Source organism: Triturus cristatus, chromosome 4_2 (assembly GCF_964204655.1).
Source record: "Triturus cristatus chromosome 4_2, aTriCri1.1, whole genome shotgun sequence".
NCBI classification, from domain to species: Eukaryota; Metazoa; Chordata; class Amphibia; order Caudata; family Salamandridae; genus Triturus; species Triturus cristatus.
In genome coordinates, this window is record NC_140586.1 from 52497255 (window position 1) to 52522019 (window position 24765).

At 44.4% G+C, this 24765-nt stretch overlaps 1 protein-coding gene across 13 annotated transcripts in view; it reads left to right on the top strand.

Moving 5' to 3' along the window:
• The window catches only part of PALM3 (paralemmin 3), a 201452-nt gene that overhangs the window by 148117 nt on the left and 28570 nt on the right, over positions 1-24765 (top strand). For 8 of the 13 annotated variants that reach the window (XM_085600452.1, XM_085600448.1, XM_085600456.1 and 5 more), the window contains 3 exons: positions 1167-1291; positions 22469-22574; positions 23191-23215. In XM_085600452.1, coding sequence (XP_085456578.1) covers positions 1167-1291; positions 22469-22574; positions 23191-23215 — 256 coding nt within the window. The remainder of the gene's footprint in view (positions 1-1166; positions 1292-22468; positions 22575-23190; positions 23216-24765) is intronic. The other 5 variants (XM_085600453.1, XM_085600462.1, XM_085600458.1 and 2 more) reach the window with 3 other exon arrangements.

Genomic DNA, 24765 nt, shown 5'->3' on the forward strand with positions numbered 1-24765 from the left:
TACAAACATTTATTTTTTTCTTAAAGTCTGCAAACTATGCGGAAAACACTCTGGACACAGACTCGCATCATTCCCGTTGTTCTGGGTGAAGGCGACTGGGGGCACGGGTACCGAGCGGCCATGGGAACTGCCGGGAATAGAGAGTTGTGAACTCGGTGATGCGGCCTTGATGCATTGCAACTTTGGGTGGGGACCCGAGGGCTGGAGACTAGGAATGTGGAGGGGGGGAGGGGGTAGGGGTATGGCGGAGGGGGCAGTGCAAATTAGGAGCCCGAGTCCTACAGCATCTTGTGGTGTCCGAGGGCTAGAGGCAGGTGTACACATTGCCTTGTGAAGCTGGGACCATTCCAAGTGAGAGGCCTCGGGGTGGGGGCTTTCCAAAGAGAAGCCTGGGGTAGGCCACTGGGGCTGTGGAGGCTTTGCAAAGGGGAGGCATGAGGTCTGGTGAAGGGGCACGAGGCTGCAGCTACTGGACGAGCTAGGGGTGCTGGAAGCTAGGCATGCTGACTGGAGCATATGGCCCGGAAGGCTCACGGGGGGGGGGAGGGGAGGGGGGTGGGGGAGTCGATGCTTTGAAGCGCAGGGTTCACGGGCCGCGGGAATAGGCGGCTAAGGGCTGGGATAGAAGAAGGAATTGTCTCGAACTGGGCGGCAAGAGAGTACGGGTACCCCACTCTGGGTGGTCTGGGGTCGTGGGGGCTTTTCGAATGCAAAACATTGGGCAGCAGGTTTTATTGAGGGCGGTGAAGGTACTTGGAGGATTTGGAACATTGAGGACAAGGCACCTTGGGGTTTGAGGCCTGGGGTGGGGACTAGGGAGTGTGGGGGGTAGAAGTGCACGGGGGCAGGGTGCATGAAGAGTGGGGACAAGACAGGAATTAGGAGAATTGGGCCATTGTGTTAGCCTTAGAGATATAGGTGGCAGGCTTCAGGGCGCTGGGCAAACGGGAAGAGGGGTCGGGCGTTCTGCACACCAGGGATCTTTATGAAGAGAAGTTCTCTGTGAGCGCAGAGGGGGGGGGGGGGTGGGGGGGGGGTGGAGGGGGGATGGTCCACTCCTCTGGGAATCAAGGGTGAGGGATATAGTCTGCAAGTCCTTCTCGGTTAAGTTGTCGTCTCGAGCAAAGCTAAACGTTTTGTTTATCAGGCGTGTTTGCTTTTTGTAGAGGAAATCTCTCCGTGACCGGTGGCTAATGGAGGCCACGAGCCCCCTCCCCCTGGAGCCCGAGTCCAGCTCTCCCCTGGAGCAGAGTCAAGCCTACATACAGCGCCTGCAGGACGAGCTGGACAGGTGAGGAGCGAGCAAAGGGGGGGGGGGGGGGCTGACTGCACTTAGGTAGCGCTATACTGCCATGATAGCCTCTAGGCTCTGAGGGGAGACACGGGCAATGAAGGAAATGGAAAGATAATACAATCTCTAACACTCTACTTTTGAAACCCCCTAAATTCAATAAGAAAAGAACATACAACCATGCTTTCTCTTGTCTTGCTCCAAGAATTTGGAACGCTCTTCCTCCCGAGATCAGATCCAACCAATCGACTGCCCATTCAAAAAACATGTCAAATGGCTACTCCTGAGTGACCATCAACAGCAATAGCCCTGATGCCATCTTTAATCTCCTTCCATCTCCTGCCTGACCGTCTTTTATACCTTTTGCTCAAAATGTTTTATGTTTCTCATCACATGTCCTTTTGATGTACTGCTTGCTGGAACTTTACAGCTCCCACTAGTTGGGCAGATACCTCGGATCACCATTATTATTTGTCTTCCCCGTGCTCCCCATGACCTTTTTCCCCAGGTTCTTCTTCTTCTTACGTTCTATTTTGTACTGTACTCATGCTTTTACTTCATGCCACGGTCCTTCCTTTGTACAGCGCTCTGATACCCATATGGGTCATGTTCGTGCTTTATAAAACTTTTCAAATAAATAAATGCTTGGCAGCTGGAAAAAAAGAACCCCTTCTATGTCTATTTCCTACTGCCTCCACCGTGCCCAGAATCAGTCCACCACCCCGGTTAAACACTGTCAATCACGGTTTTCAACAATCCATATTTCAAAGGGATGACTTTTGCTCATGAATTAATTTACAGCATTTTCAGAAATCAGATAATTCCTGTGAGTTACGGCTGCCATCCAATGGCAGGCCGGAAACATATATTACTTGTTGGGATTTCCTTCTCGCCAGCTAATTAGCCCTTAAGCATGGAGATCAGCTTCCATCATAGATCAATGTTCACTGCCTAGCTACTCTTATTTAATTATATGTCTTTCTATGAAAGGTAAACAAAACATGGACGTTCTAATTGCGGGCAGGAGAGTTGGACGTGGTGGGCATTGACACCTGACCAGTGCAGAGGGCCGCTGCACAGCCCCGGTATCTCCACGCCTGCTTGTTAAGGGAAGACATTATCTATTTACAAGTCCCATCTTCAGAATTACATTAGTCAGCATTTTATTCTGTTTCTTTTTTTACTATAGATAACTAGATCATGTGGTACTTTCAATAAATATTTTCCTGTTTGAAAAAAACAAATATCTTTGTCATGCCAAATGAAGCAATTAAATATTAAATATCAGTATCATTCTATCTATCTATCTATCTATCTACAAATTCACTAGAAAAAAAATGAGTTATCGTTCTGGCTCAAGCGGCCAACATCACTCAAATTCGCCTATAATGGTAAGTAACACACACAACACATACCATAACTCCATCTGTCCACCATGTTGTTGCCCTATTAGCTCTTTCACTTTCTTTCGCTGCAGGCATCAAAGTGCTCTTTTGAGCGTGAAGGATGTCTGCGCAGCGGGGGTTGCGAGCAGGACCTGCCATTCGTCCAAGCCACATGGGCCACCCACTGTGTGTAGGCACCTCCTACCCTGCGCCCAACCTGCCTTGGGAGGAGAACCCACGCTGCGCTTGGCTTTCAGCAGTGGGGATTAGGGGCATGGCATGGCCGTCAACCCACTGTGCCCGGCCAACCCGTTCCCCAGTGTTGCCCACGGCTGCAGGTCGGCCAACTCCCTCTACCTGGATCTTCGGCTGCACACAGTGAATTATGGCCACAGGGCCTAGCCTCCAGCCACAGCTTACACCCAAGCCACACCGTGCAAGAAAACCACACCCTGCACACAGTCCACCATAGACAGCCAACCCCGCTATGCACAGTATTTGTTATCTGCATGCTGCAGCTTTTTTTAAATGGGAAAAGTATTTTCCAATATTTTACATTTTTTGGGTGAAAACTTGCAACTTTAATGAAAATTTCAGTTTTCAGCACAAAATGGTGCCTTATTGCAATTCATTAAATGGCAGACACTTAACCGCGATGCTCTTTAAAATTGCTGTGTTTTTTGGTAAGGGGTGGATTTGGCAAATTTTTCATGCCTCTGGGTGCCCCTCGGCGCTTTCCTGGGGACAGGCACCTTAATGGTGCCCACACCAATACCAATAATTGTGAAATGTTTCTTTTTACATTGTAAAAATCACTATTAAAAAAAAAAAAATTCAGTTCAAGAAGGTCGAAAAACAATTCTGAGCCCTTCTCCAACTAATAACAAAGTCTGCAAATTACGCATATCCATATATGGCTTATGCAAGGACAGTTATAGTATACTGCGCTAACTATAATTTGTGCACCACCCATGCACTGCATACGAGCTCTCATTTTACAGCACTTACTACATGTTAAATGACGTTATTGATGGCATGATTCATGACATTGCAAACAACATATTTGATGACATCACTGGTGATGGCACCATAGTCATATACAGCATAGTTGGAGTTTACACATGTGGGTGCAAAGCATAGCGTATGCCCTGGAGGCAAGTGTTGCTGTGTATGCTGAAAGTTATATCACACACTATTTACAAATCGCTAACATTTGGGGTGCAAACAGTACTCCACGTTAAACAAGATAAAGCCTGAGTTCACCTGATGTGGGTTTGCAGGGCTATGTTTTAAAGTAGGTTGCGGCTCAAAGGCAAAGCTTGTTGCAATAAATCTGTGAGAAAGGCCAAAGTTTCTGTAGACAATAGCTTACCCACCAGTGGATATGCGGGCACGTGCCCATGTAAAATAGTTGCAATACAGTGCTATAGACAAATTCTATGTAATGAGAATGTTTATATGGAGTGTTTATTTCAAGAACTTTGCTGACGATTTCGAAGCACTATCGATTGTTCAATAATATAGAATGTAGTGGTGTCCCACTGAGAGGTGGTTGATCTCCGACCGGGGATTTAACCATGGGTCTAAGGTTGTGTATCATTGTGCCCATCTCAGGGGTGTGTGTGGTGTATTTTACCAAACAATGGAGGGTTGTCCATTAGGCCTAGCAGAAGATGTCATTTCAGTGGCAAACGCATAACTGTCAACCTCTTGATTTAAAATTCTGGGTCATTTGAAGTCTTTAGGGGGGTCATTTTGTTAAGGTGAATAAAGTTGAACTTTTTTATATATATTGTTGAAGGTTTAAAAAGGGGGTGAACCTATTAAAGCCTATGAAGGCATTTAGTTTGTTAGTTGTGTGAATACCAGTAAAAAGAGGGTAACAACCACCAAATGCAGGTGACTTGACAGATATGCTATGCATTCCCCATGTGTGTAAATATCATGTCTATAATCCCATGATTGGGGATACAAAATTGGCCACAGGTTTAGCGTGTCAAGTTACTTCAATCCCACAAGTCCTATAGGACGCTGTAACAATGACTGATGATGTCATCAGTGATGTCAAAAATGATGTCATTTAACATGCCATGAGTGATGTAATATGCAAGGTCATGGGCAGTGCATGGGGGGATTATATTTAGCTCAGTAAAATCAAAATTTTGAAGTTCACTGTTTTCTTGGCTCTTAAATGTTAGTTTTTATTTTATAACGTCATTTTAACCTTTGATTTTTTTCAGTGAATTTCAATTTTTTTCATCATATAGCTGAAAACTCCCCTGATGCACATGGCTGCACTGCCCTTGTCCAACTCTACTGCGGGAGGACCATCCCGTTGCTGAGCATGGCCTTCAGCCATACCTCCATGGAACTCCAACCCACATTGCATTTTTACTTACTTTCTTTATTTTGTTTTCACAGTTACCACAGTACTCCTGCAATACCAGCATCTGTAGCTTCACCTCCATGGTACGCGGTAGCATGCAAGCTTTCCTCAGTGAAGCTCGCACTGTACCATAGTACCATGGGGGAGAAGCTTGTGCAGATGGGTCCCACGAGAGAACCGCAGAACCTCATGGGAGATCCACGCTGAGTCCCACAGGAGAACAGCGGTACCCGCAGCTAAAAGAAATAATATTTTGACCACCCCACCTCCTCCGCAAATGACACAGGGTCTGGGGATCTCTACCCTGCCCTCTTATTATTTTTGTTTTACAATTTCTGGATACGGTTACCGAGACATCAAGCCCTGTAATGGCAGCCTGCACCATTTTTCTCTAGGGTGTGGCAAGCCAATCACATCAATGTGTACTGTGGGGTACCAGCACCACGGTACCAAAATGGCAGATGGGAATAAATGTCCCACGCCAATCAGAGGGCCATTTGTTTTTTAATTTACAGCACAGCGGAGTCACGCAAGACCAACCATCCAATATATCTTAGTTTTTATCCCTTTCAAGACCAACTAGAGCAAATCTTTAAATGCAAAATTCTCGAAAATAACTGAACAGATTTGCACCAAATCACAAAAATCAAACTTTCTAATAAAGTTCTAAAATTTTTGCTAAATTTGGTGAAGCTTTATTTAACCTTTTTAATGTCTTGGAGAGCAAAGTTTCCCATGGGAATTATTATGGGAATTCAATATTTGAGACTTACCTTTTTCGTGGCCCCACTTGACAGATTGGCACAAAACCGTTCAGGAAGGAGCTGTGGTGAATGGACTTTTTTGTTTGGAAAGTTTCATGCAGATTCATCAAATGGTGTGAAAGTAATTAGCAAAACAAAAAAAACAGTCTTTTTATGGAAACTCTGACCTAATCATACCTAAACAATTGTAACAACCAGTGGCACCGCATGCATTACTCCAGAGTAGAAGTATTTTATTCCCTTTTATTTTTTTAGTTGAGTAAAAACCCAAAGATTTAAATTTATGAACACTTTGTACCTGTGCAAAGAAAAAAAAAATATGCAAACCAGCACAAAGAGTTGATAAACTATTTACTTTCCAGCACAAAAATTCCTTTTGGTGTTGAAAAGTAGCACATAAAGTAATGTAAATAGCGATTTGGGCTGCTTTGTGTTACTTTGTGTCAAGGGGGGGGGGTCTCCCATGAGTTGTACATGGGTGTTCCTATGCTACCACTCATGATTTTTGATGTAAAGTCCTATCTATTTACAATGGTATACAGAGCTTAGCACCAAAAAATATCACCTCGCCGGCGCTAACAAGGAGAAATGTGTTCATTTATCCTAACCTTTGCAACATGGCAGGTGTGCTGCACTGCACAGTGCACATAAAATGTGGGAAAAGCCTCAAAGTTAGTCCAGCCACAGTACTTTGTACTGGAAGGGTACCCTTGCAGTACAAAATCTATGCTAGACCCCACACTCGCACCCTTGCACTGCGATGCAAAGGAGTGGGTAGTTCTAGTTTGTGTGGTTCTGTGCCAGCGCAAGGGATCACAGAGCAGCAACATTACTTTGTAGATATCGCCCTGCGCTGTGTTTTCCACCTTGCACATCACAGCTCTACAACTTCGGGTGCTGTCGTGTGTTGCGCAACTTTTTAATGAATCTGCCCCCCAGACAGGCCCTGAGTTACAAACAGAATCATACATTAATTAAGAAGTAACTGTACATTGAGTAAAATTCTGCATGGTGGAAAGGCAGCCCAATGTGCAAAGTCCTTTTTAAAAAAGTGTTTGTCTCTCCAAGGGGAAATCATTTTTCACCCTGGAAAGACCCCTACCAGTAGACCCTCAGAAAGTCCATTACCACTCACACTCTGGAAAGGCAGTTTCTCCAGCCCTGCATTGGTGGAAACCTCTGAACTTTTCAGGATTGGTTGGGGTCAGGAAGGAGTATGAGAACTCACGCTTGTGGGTTTAAATCATGCCTTGAACTTTTCACTCTCCATTAGCTGTGTGGGACTTACTACTGCGAAATTGTTCACAGCTGAATGCTGCAATTACATATGTAATAAAACCATTTAAGTCTGATAGTTATCCTTTCCTAGATATCTGCCAGGCATAAATGGTTCAATTTTCGTCAGTAAATGTAAGATTAGTTCTGTAAATGGTTTGTGAACTTGGCCTCTAGGGCCTGCCTGATCTAGTTAAAAGTATTTTGTTCTTTTAGTGGTTTAAACTTGGCCCAACTTCAAGATACTTTTAATGCTGAGCTTCCCTTTGAGGCCTTGACTGATTCCAATTTTTTCCACAATGCTTTTTGTCTACCCTTGCCTAGTGGCTCCCAGCATATCTGATGGTTTTATCACTCAAAATCTCAACTGGAAAACCAAACGAATCTAATGCTCGGTTCAGAAAACCATTCAGGACGGAGATGCTTGGTCTATGTAGAACGGAGCCGACCGGTATCTGTCTGTAACCTAAGTCTTCCTCGCTGTAGTAGGTCAGATGACCAAAATCGATAGTTTGAAAGACATTCATTCAAAAGCTATAAAAAAACAGCTATTTTGAAAGCATGAAATCTGAATAAAAATGACTCTAGTCTGAAATAAGTTATATAAGGGTTAATACATAAATACATTTGCATTACATTTAAGTATGTTAGAATACAAAATATAATATAAATATATATAAATATATACTACCAGGTACAAGCGGCGATACAATCGCTTCATGTTTAAATTTGCGCACTAGAGCGCCAATTCTTTACAGACCGTAGAGCTCCCACGCTCGCTAGAATAAGAAGCTAACTTAATGATTTTGAGGAAGGAGAGCAAAGGGAGACGCATTATTTGAGCAGGGAGGCCCATGCACAGAGGTACAGTGAGGGTGATAGGTCCAGCAAGACACTAGCTAACATGCTACGGAAACCCGGGGCTAGTGACTATATTGTGGACCTGCGGACTAATGACAATGACGTTTTGACTGGTGGGAAGTGGGACATGAGGAAATTACCAATTTCTACTCCTCACTGTATAAGACCACTCAGGCTGCGGTTCCGCCACACCTTGCCTCCTTTTTCGATTCGATGCAGTCACTGGCTGGAGGACGGGCACCGCAGGTTCCTATATGAACCTTTCACAGAGGAAGAAGTTTTAAAGGTAATGCGTGCAATGCCTGGGACAAAGCACCTGGCTTAGATGACCGTATAGCTGCATTTTATACAGAAATTGCCCTTCTACTGGCACCACACCTTCAAGCTTTGTACAAAGAGTCCCTTGCAAGGGGTGTTCTATCCCCCTCTCTGCGAGAGGCGCTGATTGTCACTATTTTAAAGCCGGACCAAGACCACAGCAATGTGAATCATACAGACCGCTATCCATGATTAACATGAATAATGAGATCCTCACTAAGCTGGTCCCTTCCAGATTACTTCCACTGTTACCTCTTATAGCAAGACTGGACAAAAGAGGTTTGTGCCCGGGCGGGCCGCGTCCCACAATCTCCACACCTTTGCGCTATTGCATACCACTGAACCCTCTGTCAGCGTTGCTGCAATTTTCTTGGTTGCCACCAAGGCGTTTGATTAGCTCGAATGGCCATACTACTTCCCGCTGTGTTCCCGACTCAGTATCAGCCCCAAGTTCATTAGACTAATTGGCCTTCTTTATGCACAACCCATGGCTCGCCTCTGGGTCAATGGGCTGATCACGCCTCCTTTCCCTGTATCTCACAGCACTCGTCAGGAATGTCTCCTGTCACCCATCCTTTTTTTAAAGTCTCGCCTAGCGATGCAGCGCCATGCGCTGTATCGTTGGACGAGATCTATTGTTGCCGACTTGCAATGCGAAGTGGGACAGGACAGGTGCACCCGTACGGCAAGTCCTGGACAGGAGATGTGTACCCGTATGGTGCGAGCAGGAGTTGTAATAACGCCACAAGCCGTACGCATGCACATCGACTGTCTGTGCTGAAGCTTAACAGACAGGAGATGCGCACGCGTACGGCTCGCATCTTTATCACAACTCCTGCTCGCACCATACGCGTGCACACGTCCTGTCCAGGCACGGCGTCCAGCATCTCTCCCGCTCAACCCTACTCACCGGCTCTTGTGGGGACTCTGCGCTGCTCCCAGGCTGGTCTCCTCAATGGCAGGGGGGACTCGCCTCTTCACCTGGTCACTGGTGCAGCAACACGCGGGGCTCCGTCTTGCTCACAGAAGCCCCGCCTGAAATCTTGCTCTGGCCGCACCATGCGGCATTCATGAAGGCAGGGTGGGCTCCCGCTGGACTTCCCTCTGCGGGGTGGGCTCCTGCCAGACTTCCCTCTGCGGGGTGGGCTCCCGCCTCGCTTCTCCAACACACGGGGCTCCCTCAGCTCATGGGAGCCACGGACACTTCCGGCCGCGCGCTCCATGCCCCGCCCATGCCCCACGCAACTGACGTTGTCGCAAGCCTTAAGCAGTTTCGTTTTCTTAATGCGCGCGCTCATCTCGGGATGTCCTCAGGAGGTAAGAACTTTCCCTGTGCGTCTTGTGCTTGTTTTTTTTATCTAGCATGGCTCTGAAAAGTGATTTCGTTTGCAGGCTTGCTCTGTATCATTCCTTTCACTCAGTCACTCATGCACTCTATCACTCCCCCTATTAGGCGCTCACTCACTCTAGACCTACCCTACTTGGGCAGAGATCAAGCAAGCGTTGCACACCTTCCTCTTATAACAAAACTCCAGTGTTCTAGCAGTCCAAGTCTTATCCACTAGCCGTGACTGCCAGCATATATCTTAATGCCAACTACACGATCAGTTCCTACATCCGGTGCACAGTGTGATCAAGACCACGTGCCAGCACAGTCAACGTCACAATCACGTACTTGTACATACATTTCCCAATCCGTCTTCACAATCGACAGTATTCATCAAGGTGTGATAAACTGCTCTTCTTCCAGGGGACACATGCGCGCGCGCGCCTCCTGTTCTGGTGTCTCTGTGGGGTAATTGTCCGGTAACGAAGACAACAACTTTAATACCGGTTTTACTCGTTTATTCGTTCTTTCAGTGACTGCTCAAAAGACAAACACTCTACACATTGAGCGCCAACAACTCGTGCCTCCTCCTTTAACTGCAAGCAGTAATTTCAGCCAAAAACCCCGGCCCTAGGCCATTTTATCATTTGCGCATCACATTAATTCTGCTGTCCAAGCTGCAGTTGCAGCTATTATCAAAAATCTATCCTACATGAAGCGGAGAGGTTTCTATAAAGATTGGGTGACTTAAAAAAACATATTTTTTTCAGTTTTATATAGCGCGAACTTGACTTTAAGATGAGCACAAGGGCACATTCATTTTTGTTAGGCATGGAGAGATTAAGTGATTTGCCCAGAATCACAGGATGTTGAGCTGACGCCGAGGCTCGTACCTGGTTCCCCAGCTGCAAAGTCAGGAGCTCTGGCCTTAGGCCACATTCTCTATTTTTTGACCTATTTTTAGATAGGCTATTGGATGCCTATAAATATACACAAATGCATAAGTCGGTCTTGAAAGTCCTCCATTTACTCAATAGTGACAAACATTACATATTAAACTGGTCACTGGTGTCTTTATAGTTTATAAAACTGTGCATGTTCAGCATTATTATTTAGAAGTTTAACTTGAATAAGAAACAAACTAATGGGTTCTGAAGCAAGTGGATTGTGGTAAAGCCTATGGATAACCCGTAAACACCAGTGAAAAAGCAAGCACACTACTTAGGTGATTAGGTATTGATTAGTGTCTCAAATAAGAAGGATAACCCTAAATGGTACTGATCAAAAGTAGCATGGAATAGACAAGCATTTGCAATGCAGTAGGTCTCGCATTTGCGAGAGTTTGAGCTATTGGCATTGTAAATGACAATGCCTTTTATTTATGTGTCTACAAAACCTGCAAGCGGTGCATGAACACGCACTTTGAACTTACTGTCTTTGCTTACAAGAAGCGAGGCAGTAAAAGAGATGCAGTTACTGCCAGCCTTGCTTCTCATAAGTAACCACTATAAGTACAAAGTACAGGTTTACGCAGCACTTGCAGGTTTTCCAAACACATAAATAAAAGGCACTGTCATTTACATTGCCAATAGCTCAAACTCTCGCAAATGCTAGACCTATTGCATTGCAAATGCTTGTTGTCATTGTGATGGAGCCCCTTGCAGCTCAACTCCGAAATCATCACTCCCATCGAGGCCTCGCCTTCACACCCCGTGTTATATTGATATCTATGCATGTGAACGACGTCATTCTATACATCAAAAACCCTGTGCAATTAGATCCCTTGATCAAGGAATTTACCAGATTTGGTGTGCTCTCCGGGGGTTTACTGACACATTGATGTAAAAAATATCGATGTAAAAAATATCGAGTAAAAAATATAGATAACAAAAAATATCGACTCCTATACTTAACCCCTTGCCTGCTCATGACGGAACCACTCCGTCATGAGCCACGGGTGCCGTGTGCTCATGACAGAGTGGTTCCGTCATGCTGCGGCCGTTGGCGGCCGCTCCGCCCACGCGGCACTGATTCCCCACCTGTGCGGGCGAACAATGCAAGTGGGCGGAGTCGTGACGGAACCACTCCGTCATGAGCACAGCGCGCCCGTGGCTCATGACGGAGTGGTTCCGTCACGAGCATGGCGGCGCCGTTAACACCCCGAACCCCCCCAGCGCCGCGGCAAAATTTGTGCCGCGGCGAAGGGGTTAAACAGGTAAGTACAAAAATATTGACAAAAATATAGATGTATAAAATATCGACTTTTATATAAATATGAAATAATATAATATATTATAAATATTCAATATAATTATAACCAAAAAATGAATATACATTTTAATAAAATATACCAAATAAACGTAATACAAAAATAAACACACTAACATAATAATGTATACATATAAATTTCCTTTAAAACAATTAGGAAATTATAATTTTATATTAAAAGTTTAAAATAATCAAACAAATTAACAATATATGTTAATGATTTAAAATATAAAAGAAAAAATCTATAATAAATAAAACATTAAACTATTAAATATTTAAACTTACATTTTTCAATACAATCAGTGCAACAGTAGGGAAAGTGTTGGACGGCAAAGGGGTAAAAATAACTATTCCCACTCCAGTGAGTGCAACAGTAGGGAAAGTGTTGGATAGCGGAGGGGTAAAATGTACTATTCCCACCCCAGTGAGAGCAACAGTAGAGAAAGTTTTGTATAGCGAAGGGGCAAAAATGACTGTTTCCACTCCAAAGAGTGCAACAGTAGGGAAAGTGATGGATAGCCGATTCAACTTCCACGCACCCCAAAGAACCCTACGATCAGCCCAGCTCTCCTACGCCATGGTTCCCTGCGCCAGAAGGACCAGATCAGGAGACCGCTCCTTCTCCTTCCTCGCGGCCAGAGCATGGAACACCCTGCTGCTCCACCTCAGACAGACAACCTCATTCCCCATCTTCATGAGGAACCTCGAAACCTGGCTGTTCGACAGACCCCCTCCTTGATGGACCGGAACCTACACCTCCCCTCCTACCTCCACGCCTTGAGACCCTTACGGGTGAGTAGCCGCGCTTAACAAACCCCTGATTGATTGATTAATTGATAGCGGAGGGTTAAAAATTACTATTCCCTCTCCACTGAATGCAGCAGTAGGGAAAGTGTTGGATAGCGGATGGGTAAAAATTACTATTCCCACTCCAGTGAGAGCAACAGTAGGGAAAGTGTTGGATAGAGCAGGAGGAAAAATACTATTCCCACTCTAAAAAATGCAACAGTAGGGAAAGTGTTGGACAGCGGAGGGGTAAAAATGACTATTCCCACTCCATAGAGTGCAACAGTAGGGAAAGTGTTGGATAGCGGAGGGGTAAAAATTACTATTCCCAATCCGGTGAGTGCAACAGTAGAGAAAGTGCTGGATAGCAAAGGGGTAACAATTACTATCCCCACTCCATTGAGGGCAACATTAGGGAAGAGTTGGATAGCGAAGAGACAAAAATTACTATTCACACTCAAACAGTTGAAACAAAAATAAAAAAACATTAAAAATAAAAAAACGTACAAATAAATAAACAATATTTAAAAAATGAAAAATCAAGTATATTAAATAGATAAAAAGAAAACATATTATAATATTAATTACATATAACAAAAACCTACGAATATATAAAGTAAAATATTAAAACATTTATAAAAAATAATTCTTTTAAACTAGAAAATATTTACGAACAAATAAATTAATTAAAACATAAATGTATTTATTTTATTTCCTACCCTATAACACCAATCCAATAACAAAACACTTCAACATTTAAAATAATTTCCCCCATAATTAATCAATTAAAAAACTAAAATGAATAAAAAAACTAATAAAGATTAATTGACTACATATACTTTAACACTATAATATCCACAACACACACCTAAATAAACTCTAAAATAATAAAACAGAATTAAACCTTAGTTTAAAATTAAAAACTATTACTATTACAACTAATAATAAAGTAATTAAAATGTATTTAATACCCACCCTTTACCCCTTTAAAAGTACAAACACACACAAAAATAAACAATTACCCAAAATAATTATCAAATAATTAACATTAACAACTATGTATTAATTAACTAAATACAAATTACTTTTCTCCCTTTACTCCTATAAACACCACAACACACTCCTAAAATTAATTACACAATTACCATAATTAATTACCAATTAATTAATTACAATTAATTAACAACTATTTATTAATTAATTAATAATAAATTACATTACACATTTAACACTATAACATCTCAATTGAATAAAAAATAATCAAGAAATTTAATATAATTAAATTACTTCTCACCCTATTCCCCTATAAACCCACAACCTGCTACAGAACTAAAAATGCAAAATTCAAATAAAAAGATTAATAACTACTAAAAATGTAACACCTATATTAAAAATACAAACAATTCTTATACATAAAAATACAACACATACATATAAAATATATACTAAAATACATAACATTAATAAAAAACAATATTTTTAACAACTATATTCTTGCAAACGATATTAAACATTTCGATATTTTTAAAATCGATATTGCTTACCTTAAGTTGATATTCTTGGCCACAAAATTCTTGCTGTTGATATTTCTGAACCACGATAATAATGACTCGATATTTGTGCAACTTGATATTTTTTATTCGATATTCTGTCTCTGCACCCTCTCTGGGATTGCCATAAACTGGGCAAAGTCTGTGATTTTCCCACTTACAACAAAAACCCAGAAGGTTGCTTCGGAGTTCCCTCTGCGATGGGCAACTGAGCCAGTGAAGTACGTGGGGGTCTGGTTGAGTTGGGACCTGGATGTCCTTTGGAGGTCCAACTATGGTCACTTGATGGATTGGCTGGAGGGGGGGGGGTGTCTGGAGGGGCCTGGATGACACTCCTGCTCTCTATGTCTGGCAGACTGGCCCTGGCAAAGATGATTATATTATCCAAATTCCTCTACCTGTTCATTAACCTTCCGCTCCCTCTGCCGCTTTCTTTTAGGCGACGTCTCCGGTCACATTTGGTGGCACTTGCGTGGGTGGGGAAATAACAGAAGATTGTATGGGAGGTGCTTACGCTCCCCTTTGAGCAGGGGGGCTGGCTGCGCCAGATATGGACCTTCATCACTACAGTGCAAAGGCGCAATTCACACACTATTGGCTTTATCCTACGCAATATTTAGCTCACACAGCGCTCGAACATGATCACACAGCTCCAAGCCTCCTCCCGTTGGCACTGTACCAGACCCCAAGACTCCCTAGAGCGATGCTTGACACGGTGGATTGCAAGATTTGGGCTCGGAACGAATTGCGGAAGCGAGCTAAGGTTGATGACCCCCTCGATCCCATTGATTGGCCATCCCACCTTACCTATTACATCATACACTGGCACACGCAATAGATTGCGCAAGCTGCAACTTACTACCATAGGTGCCATCCATCCCAATGGCTCCTTTATTGCACCACAGCAGGCCCTGCAGGGCCACAATATCACTATGCCTTGTTCCCTGCAGTGCCCCCCGATGTTCTGGGTACTTGAGGGTATCCTCGTGAGGACCCATCTCAGTGCAGGTTCATCACCAGGCTGTACACCAGCATGCAGGAAATGGCGCCGGTGCGAGTCCCTGGTGCTAGATAGTCACTGCACTTAATTGCAAACACCGTCTGCCAAAAGGTTACGCTTTCTGGCTAATTTAGAAATGACCACAGCAATAGTTAAGTAATAATTCAATATACATTAAAATTACTATTACCTGCCGCCCAAGCCATTCTTATAGCTTTGGGGGCCTGAAATAGTCCGAATTGTCAAACTTATAGGAGTGTGATGGTTAGTAGTTGTGTTGTTACTATCACTGGCAGTACTGGCAGGGGCAATGTGTGGTGCAAGCAGCAGTGGCCTCCTCAAGAGAGCTCTGGCACTTACGTTCTAACAAATTAAGCCCTGGAACCACACCGTGCAGGGGTATTATTGTTTACTGCTCAGGTGTGTGCCACTCCTTTGCATCTTTGGCTTCGAAGGCTCTCTGTCGGTAGCCGAGTTTCTGTATTGTCTTCAAACGAAGGGGCATATTTACAAGGCCCCATCGCCACCTGAGCGTCACTTTTTTTGACGCTCCGATGGCGCACAATGCTGAGCCATATTTGCAAGGCCATGCAAAGCTACCCTGGCTTTTCATGGCCTTGTAAATATGGCCCCCTTTCACGCATTACTTTGCGTGAAAGGGACGTTCTATGGGTGTTGCTGCGGGTGTTCCTACGCAACACCCATGGATTCTGACATATTCCCAGATTTACAAGGTTTCATAAACCTGGGAATGCATTACATTCTAACGCCTCCCCAAGGGAGGAATTAAAGTGGAGAAATACCTTTATTTTTACAAATGTTTTGCTCTTTCTATGTGTGGTGCATTATGCAGCACACATAGAAGGAGGAAAATCCCATTGGTGATTGTTTTTGTGCAGGAAGGTGTCAGACCCTTATTAATGCTATCCCATCTAAAAACCCAGCGGCATTCAGTTTTGTTCAATATGCTCACAGTGTCGCCACCCCTAGGTGTTTTTTTTAATCCATTCAGTAACCTGCCAACGCAGATCCCATGGCGCATGATTCTTTTATAAAATACGAGACCCTAGAGTGGCATGCTCATTCTTACATTTTATGCGACTTTTGTGTTGAGATAGGCGGGCCTTTATTCTCTGGGTGGGTTGCCCCACATAGATGAGATTGCAGGGGCACCAAATTGCATAGGTAACATTTTGTGAATTACAGTTGGTGTGATCACGGAGATCATACGATATTTTACCATGAGTGAACTGTTTCGTGTTAGAAGTGGAATCGCACATTAAACAATTGCCACAATAGTGGCCCACAATCCTATTCAAGCCCCACAAAGTAGTTAAACCGGGGATCAATACTGGGTAAGGCAGCCCGCACCAAATGATCACCTATATTTCTTCCTCTCTTAAAGGAGAATAAAGGCTGTTCATGAGTAATGCCTGTAGATAGAATCAAAGGCCATTGCTTTTTGCTAATCTTTGTTATCTTGTTGCTCTGTGTACTAAAAGCCGTGACACAGAGTATGCGATCCATAGTTTTAGGTGGCCTAGGTGAAAAAAGAAATTCACGGTGCTTGTACCAAGCTCTCTTCAGAGATCGTTTAACAAGTCTCTTTGGGAAGCCACGTTGTTCCAATTTTTTTGCAAGCCTCTCGAAAATAATCATCTCGGATGTGGCTGTTTCTGCGAATTCGCAAAAACTGACCGAAAGGGAGGCCATCCTTCAAACCCTTTGGGTGATGGCTTTCAGCACAGCGCTGCGTCATTTTCTAGTAAATATGCTCCTAAATCTCTTGGTTTCCGAGCTTGTATTCAATGACTTGCTCGATCTGCGCAGGTCCAGTTGCATCAGGAGAATCAAGTGTTTCTTTCAAGCGGATAAGCTTGGAATTGTGTGCAGAACCCGTGGTAGTGAGGATTGGGCGTTGGAACTCACTGATGCTGGGAGTTACTAAGTCCTAGAGCACCTCTTTGAAAGCCACACTGGTGGTGGCAGCACACATTCAAATATCAACCTTCCCCCACATCCATCCATTATGCCCATGTTAAGCCTTCTTCTGCCAGTAAATGTGCAGATTATGTGTCTAACTTGTCTGTTTAGTGCATAAATTAATTCATCATCACCAACCTCAGTATTTGGCCAACAATCTCAAAATCCACTGGGGGGGGGGGGGTGGTCCAGTTCTCTCAGAGTGAATCTATCTGTCTCTTAAGGGCCCACTTAAGGCCCCACATTTGGTCATCAGAACAGCATGCACAATCCTGTACTTAGATTCCCTAGCACACGTTCAAAGTAAATTGACAGCAGTAGCATCAGTAGGTCAATGCACATATAAACACCAATCGCAGTCGACACTTGATTCTTTTATTTGTCTTCCGTAGCCACTTCCGATCAATGAGCCATGAGCCAACACGTGTTTCGTCGCTTCTTGTTATGTAACATGCGACTTTTTCAAGGCTTGACTGTCTTCAAGTTTATTCTTTGCCCTGTGGTGATAACTCCAACCCACAGGTTACTTCGGCGCGGGGGTACTGTAATTCGATAAAGTCCACAATCTTTATGCTCGCTTCCTCTACAGTGTGGTCCGAGTTGCTCTGTCCATCACTCCAACGCCTCTCACCATGTAAGCGTCCCTCGTAGCGTAAGCAGCCCTCACGCCGAATCCTTGAGTCAGATCTACAGATACCTGGTGGATATACCCATTGGGCGCCTTTCCCTAAATACAATACCACCGTCTCTTTGGTTCATGCACACTCCTTTGTTGGTTCGTCAGAGCTCCCGCCCCCTTGCCTGAAACATCCTTTCACTTTATCTACATTTTATTAAAAGGCTGAACGGGTTTACCTTTTCATTTTATTGTAAGGTATTGTGTTTTCTGGGTTGATCTTTTCCTGTGTTCCGAGATGTATGGTGTTAACTGGTACTGTGTTTTGTGTGTCGTAAATGTTTTTACCGTAAAGTGTTGTGATGCCTTTGATTTGCTTTTCACTCTCTTACACGTATTACTAGGCATTAATTAGAGCCCACGAGCAAGCACAACTGCAACTCGTTTTCAAACAAAAGCTAGTGGTTCTTGAGAATCTGGCACGAGCTCAGATATGTGACTGACAAAACAATAAAGATACACAAAAGATAAGGAAAAATAATATTTCCTGCAACATTTTAGTGTTGCAGCTATGGAGTCACCTGTCCTGCAAACGTTCGCCATCTAGTGGTTTACATTGGAATTACTGCTTGTTTTTCTCCAAGGTTCAGTCACCCGTGGCGCTGCAAGGAGGGAAATAAGATGCTGCATGTAAATCCAACCAGGACTGAAAGGTCCAGCCAGGAACTGACAACTAATGCCAACTGGCACTCAATACAGCTTAGTTGGTTTACTCAAAACACTAGGCTGGCTGGAAATGAATTACAGAGCAGGGCTACTGAACTCTAAGGGCCAGAGTTTCGAAAAAGGCATGCAACGCAGCGCAGCCCCCAAAGAGGCTGTGCTGCATTGCGTGACAGGGAAGGGGGAGGAGAGTGCCCTATCGACAGAGATATGGCTCTCTCCTCTGCTGTCTTTAGCGCCGGCACTGATTTCAGCTGCCGTGTGCCAGGCACACACCTTAGCGCCATAGCGCTAGGGTGCTTGCCTGGGTCCTGGGTCTGGCTTTGTAGAGAAACAAAAATACTATGCCTAGACAAGTTCAAAATTTTGCCCTCTTTGTTTGTGTGCTGCACAGTGCAGCATGCATGCAAAGTAGGAAAAGAAAGGAGAAATTTAAACTTTCTCATCTTACCTTCTCCTTTTGGATGGCGTTAACTTTTGGCGCTTAATTTTGTCTACAATTGTTTGTAGATAGGGTTTTGCTTCAAAAGGCATGGGTGGTTGCATGGGAATGCCTCTGTACCACCCATGTAACGCCCCATTGGCGCTAAGCAACGCAAAAAAATTCCTTGGTCTGCTTTGCGTTACTTGTAGGGTACTTTCCAACACAAAACAAGTTTTGCACTGGAAAGTAGATTGCTAAAAAAACATTTTGCGTCAGAGTAACTTAGTCAAAATGACAGAACTTGCAGAGGTGATTACAGGAAGGAGTGAGGAATCTGACTAAGGACGGTATTTTAAATATTTCTATCTTAGAAAGATAGGACCACGCTCAAAGAAAGTCCTACTTAGCAAGCAGAGGGCTTTACACTAAACTGTCTTCTGTAGAAGAAGCTACGGCAAAGAATGCCAGGGTGGTGCAGTATGACAAACTTGCTCAGGTCTGGTATTGTATTGTACTGTAACCACATTTATATAGTGTTTAATACCTGTGATGCTGCTGCATTAAATGATGGACGGAATGCTGAATAAATCAAACATTCAGGCACAGTCAAAAGATCTGGGTTAAATCCACCATTCTTTTGCTCACAATGCCACCCCAGTTTGGGCCCAGTCACATGCAAATCAGTCTTGACCCGATTCATCATGGGAACAGTCCAGCCCGAACCACCAATACCTCTGATGAGGTGTTGAAGCTCTTTACGCCAACCAGGCAGCACGCTGCTCCATGTAGTAATTTTGCAGCTGTTGTCTGGATGTGTTGCAGTCTGTCCCAAACACAATGTTCCCCTAATCTCACTCTGATAAGAGGATTCTACATTATGGGAGCCATGTAATGGCAGCAACCCCACACCTTAGCCAATCACAACTAAAAAGGCTGAAGCATATAATGTGTTAAGGGCATTATAAAAACAAGCATTGGCATAGCCAATAGGTCTCGCTTTTGGGACCTTATGAGTGTTTAGCCATGCAACAGTTGCATAACTAAACACTTATAAGGTCCCAAAAGCGAGACCTATTGGCTATGCCAATGCTTGTTTTAACTGCTGCAATCTATTGAAGCCTCACTGAGAACATCAAAGTGATCGCGATCAAACGTCAAAGCGGCCGTGCGGCCTCAAAAGTGAAAGTAATCGCGGGAAAGCGTGACGCGCGTGCCCGCGCACATGCACTGTAGGTCTAGGCTGGCCTGGTAGCACTTTTTGGAGCCCTCAAAAAATGTCTCGCCAGACCAGCGCATGCGCTGGGTCAGGCGAGACCTAGTGATTCAAAAGCCAAGACAAAAACGAAACCAGGAAGGTGCTTCATGAGACTGTGCAGTGCAGGTGCTCAGTGACAGACTAGTGGATGTGCACAGCATGAGCTGTTTGCTTCATGGAGTTAAAATTGAAGCTGCAGATTTCTAGGTAGCAGTGGGTCTGTGGTTATAGGGCGGGCGAATTGATTGGTAGAACTGATCCTAGACAAAGGTGCAGACACAAGGCTGGGGACAACATAGGCTTCTAGAAGAAAGCCAATGAATGGCAAGCAGCACAAGCTGCAAGCTGAGGGGCAAGAGACTGCAAGCAAGATAGGCTGTAAGATCCAAGAAACTGCAAGCAAAATAATGTCAAAAGACTGGGTGCAACAAATGCTGCAGGAAGAAGGCCAAGAGAGTGTAAGCAACACAGACGGACTGCAAGAGGAATAGCAGATCGAGCGAGCCCTCTGCTCTGAAAAATTGCACAAAGCGTAAACAAATCAAACCTAGGGATAGCATAACTTTCAGTTTAGGAGAACAGTACTTATGGCCTGATGATCAAACTGCAATTTGTAGTTTGTTTTGTAGTGCTATGAAACGTACAGCAAAATGTATGTTTTGCCTTTACTTACATGTGCAGAATTTCCCGCCCTGAGTGCAGATTTGTTTCACACACATAAGTATAGATTTTAGTGTGTGTTAGGGTCACAGGAGAGTGGGTGGAAAAGGGACAGAATTACTTCTAAAGGAGATGGGGTTAAGGCGCCATAAGAGGGGTTTAGGGAAGGTCAGGGAGGGCTTTAGAGAGGGATGCCACCCACCCACACAAGAGTAAGCCAATTGCATTACTCTGGGGGTGGGGGCATGTAACTTACACTTTTGTAATAAGTTTACACACTGGGTTTGTGAATACCAAAAGTAGCAAATTTGCTACAAAGCTTAAACTTACTCAAAAGTGTAAATTACTTTCGTGAATGAAGCCATTAAATAAGTGAAATATGGAAATTGGACTTGGATTCAGATATTGGAAAAGTGGACTCTGTATTGGAAAAGAAGTGAGAATAAAAGCTGATGTTAAGCAGAATAGCATTTAAAAACTGAAGGAAAGGTGGTTGGGGAGCAAGTAGAAGAAACTCTCTTAGTAGCCATGCTGGGAATTATGGGCAAGCTTGGTGGCACTAAAGCAAGCTGCACACGTATCAGCTTAGGATATCTAATTGTCGAAAGAGATATAGCAAAAAAGTGGAGGGTCAAAGTGCCCTCCACAATGTTAAAATATAGACAAGGCATTCACTGCAGCTCCGTCATCTACAAAGCAAGGGTATGCTCCTGGAAACACACCAAGTTTTAGAGGGCATGGCAGGACACAATGTAGCTGGTAGGCAACTTCTACTCTACTACCCGATTAGAAAATCCAGACTAACCCATCACTCCCCCATTGTCATAAGAATATGGAGGCAGAGCTGGCCTGTCCATAAAGCCGGGATGAAGTTTGTGTGAGCGCTTACGAGCACGAGATCGCTGCTGCGATTACTTGCTATTGTCATACAAGATGTGAAAACGGACTAAATAGATCTATGACATATATTCTTTTGTATTAACGTCTTACTGTCCGACCTGCTTATGTTCTTTAAAATCAATAACAAGATTCTGAACAAAAGAGGAAACTGAAGGAAAAAGAACAACCAATCGGATGCTATGTCTCAAACTTGGTTGTTGGTACTCTCAAACCTACGAATAAATTAACCGTACACACTAACTAAAGATCGTTGTGGCCTATACATACATGAATTTCGTTATGGTCAAATTGTTGTTTGAACGCAGAATTGTTTTAATGTACAGGGCGCAAGCTTTGGTGTCGTCATGGTTGTGACCAATGGGAAGCCAACACGGAGGCAGCTTTTTACAGCTGACCATCCTCCATTGGCAGGGATAGGTCAGAGCAGGAGCCTGAGTACTATGAAACCTGTAATCACTACTTGGAGAAAAAGAGTGCCAAGCAGACAGGCTAAGGGGGAGATCAGGCATGGGTTGGCAAAATATTTAAGGCAACAGATGTCTGCTGCAGGTCAATACCGTGTCTTGCATTCTGATCCAAGATGGTGCCTGGGGTTGTTTATCCAACTCTATACATAGTTTCTGTTATGCTTGTCCATTCAGCCCTGCCTGGGTCTCTGCTCCGCCTTTCTGCCTTATTTGGTCCTAACTGCCACAGTCTCCTTTGCAGTCTGCAGAGTCAAATGAGCCACCTGGAGAACCACACCTTCGATTCAGCAGGATCCTTGAAGACCACGGTGCAGTCACTGGACACTGCTCTCCAGGTAAGCCTCCGCGTGGGGCACTTGCACTGCGCAAAATGTCACAACTATGTTCCCCATAGATTCAAAGATGGGCTTTCCAGCGGTTTACCAGTAAAAACACTATTTGCCAGAGTGCCATTATTATTCTTTTGAAAAGAGACAGAAGTCCTGTCTAGGTTCACACAAACTTTTGTTTAGAGAGAGGACATCACAGCAATTAGAACAAGATAAACTACTGTACAGGAAGTGAAATTGATCAGGTCCGGGTGAAAGGTAACAGGGCTGATTGGGTGAGAGATTGTGACATGATGGGTTGAAGCCTGCTAGATTGTGATTGGATGGCTTGCCAGGAGCTGACAGGCTAGGGGTTTAAGGTGTAGCAGGGCAACTATCAGGCCACGTTGGAGTTGTGAATGGGATGAAAGGCCATTAACACAGTGGAATAGGAGGTCAGCGTGCCTGATATGTTATGGAATTGGGGGAATGTGGTGAGGGGGGGACTGAAAGAGGCAGAAGTCAGAGAGCCAGATAATAAAGATGTCAAGGGCATAGTAGGGTGAGAGGTGGAAGTGTGGTAGGTTGAGAGATCAAATGCAATGTTCCCATCTCTGATCATATTTGTACTTTTCTGTTTCAGCAGAGCCCAGCGACAGACACATCGGGTAAGTTTCTTCTTCTAGGCAGTTATGAAGTCTTTGTCGCTTTTGACAGCAGTCATAGATGTTTCTTGCTGTTCTCACCATGGTGTTTCATTAGGAACAACAGCTGCAATTGGCAGCGTCCATCAAAATGACAAACATAGCAGTGCATATCATGAGCAGTACATAGCAAATTAAAACATGGGATTTGGTACACATGAAATAGCTGTATGCATGCAGATTCAGCTATTGAGTCAGTATAGAGTACGGGAGTCTACAACCTTAGTGGTGTGATCTTGGGACTAAACCCATGAACTGAGGTGATAGTAGGGTGAATAAACTAGGGGGGACAGCAGCAAGTCACATTTGTACAGGAGAGTGATACGCATAAGTGGGTAGCGAGGTGAGTAGTACTGTGATAAAGGGGCATGTTGGGATGCTCTCACTGGGTAAGCTGGAGCACAGTGGTTTTCTTCTCAGAGGCCATGCATCGCAGGGGCGTCACACGTGGATCATGGGGGGAGATCGTCGTTTCCCACCCTTTGCAGGAGACAGGCTGTTTGCGTAGTTTACGGACTTCCTCATAGCAGAGGGCAACTTCTTCTGCTGTCCCCCATTTGCTTGCTCCCCCGTGCCATAACACCAACAGTGGGGCCATTGAGGAGCATCTGTGGAGGGTGAGCAGACGTTTGGCCAGGAGAAGTGGCAGGGATGTGAAGCCAGCGTAAACCTTATGTTTCCTGCGGGGTTTGAAGATGCCTAAGAAGCATGCTTCCCAGGTGTGTATGTCCAGGAGTTCTGTGACCTCCCGTAAGGTGCTGTGTACAGTTTTCTTGTCGTCGTGTAGGGAGGGACAGGACCAGAGCATATGGGTAAGGTCTGCATTCGGGGTCTGACAGCATGGGCAGCTCACCTGTGCCCCAGGGAAAAAACGGTTTATTTGGGCTGGAGTAAGGTACGCTCTGTGGAGTATGAAAAACTGTATATTTTTAAAACTGGAGTTACAGGATATATGTGGGGCAAATTCTAAAGCGTGTGTCCATTCCTTATCATAGAGTACTCACCCATATGCATCCTCCCACTTTTGATGGGGCTCATTGAGGTGAGCCATCGTCAGTTTGCGAATGGCCTCGTACAACCAGGTGATAAGACGACGGCGGGTATGATTTGCAATACTGGATGTATGACAGGTTCTGCCTCTGTGATATTCCCCAGGGTGTGACATGTTTTGCCAAGTTCCCTATGAAGGAGGAATTGCCCCGGTGGAAGGCCGTAGTCCACAGCCAGTTGGTCGAAGGAGAGAAATTGACCATCTACACAAAGGTCTCCTAGAGTGTGAAGCAAGTGTGTCATCTAGGGCGCCATGTTCCGATGGGTGTAAAAGTCCGAGAAGCGGGGGAGGCCAGTCAAGGGCAGTGCAGGGGCATATGCCGGCATGCCCCGGGAGAGGTGGTGGACACAGACCATACATGTTTGGGCCATTGCCACCTGTAAAGGCCAAGGGGAGGGAGGAAAAACCTTAAAAAGGAGAAGGCCTTGGACCGTTGGCACCGGCAGGATTCCTTGCCCACTGC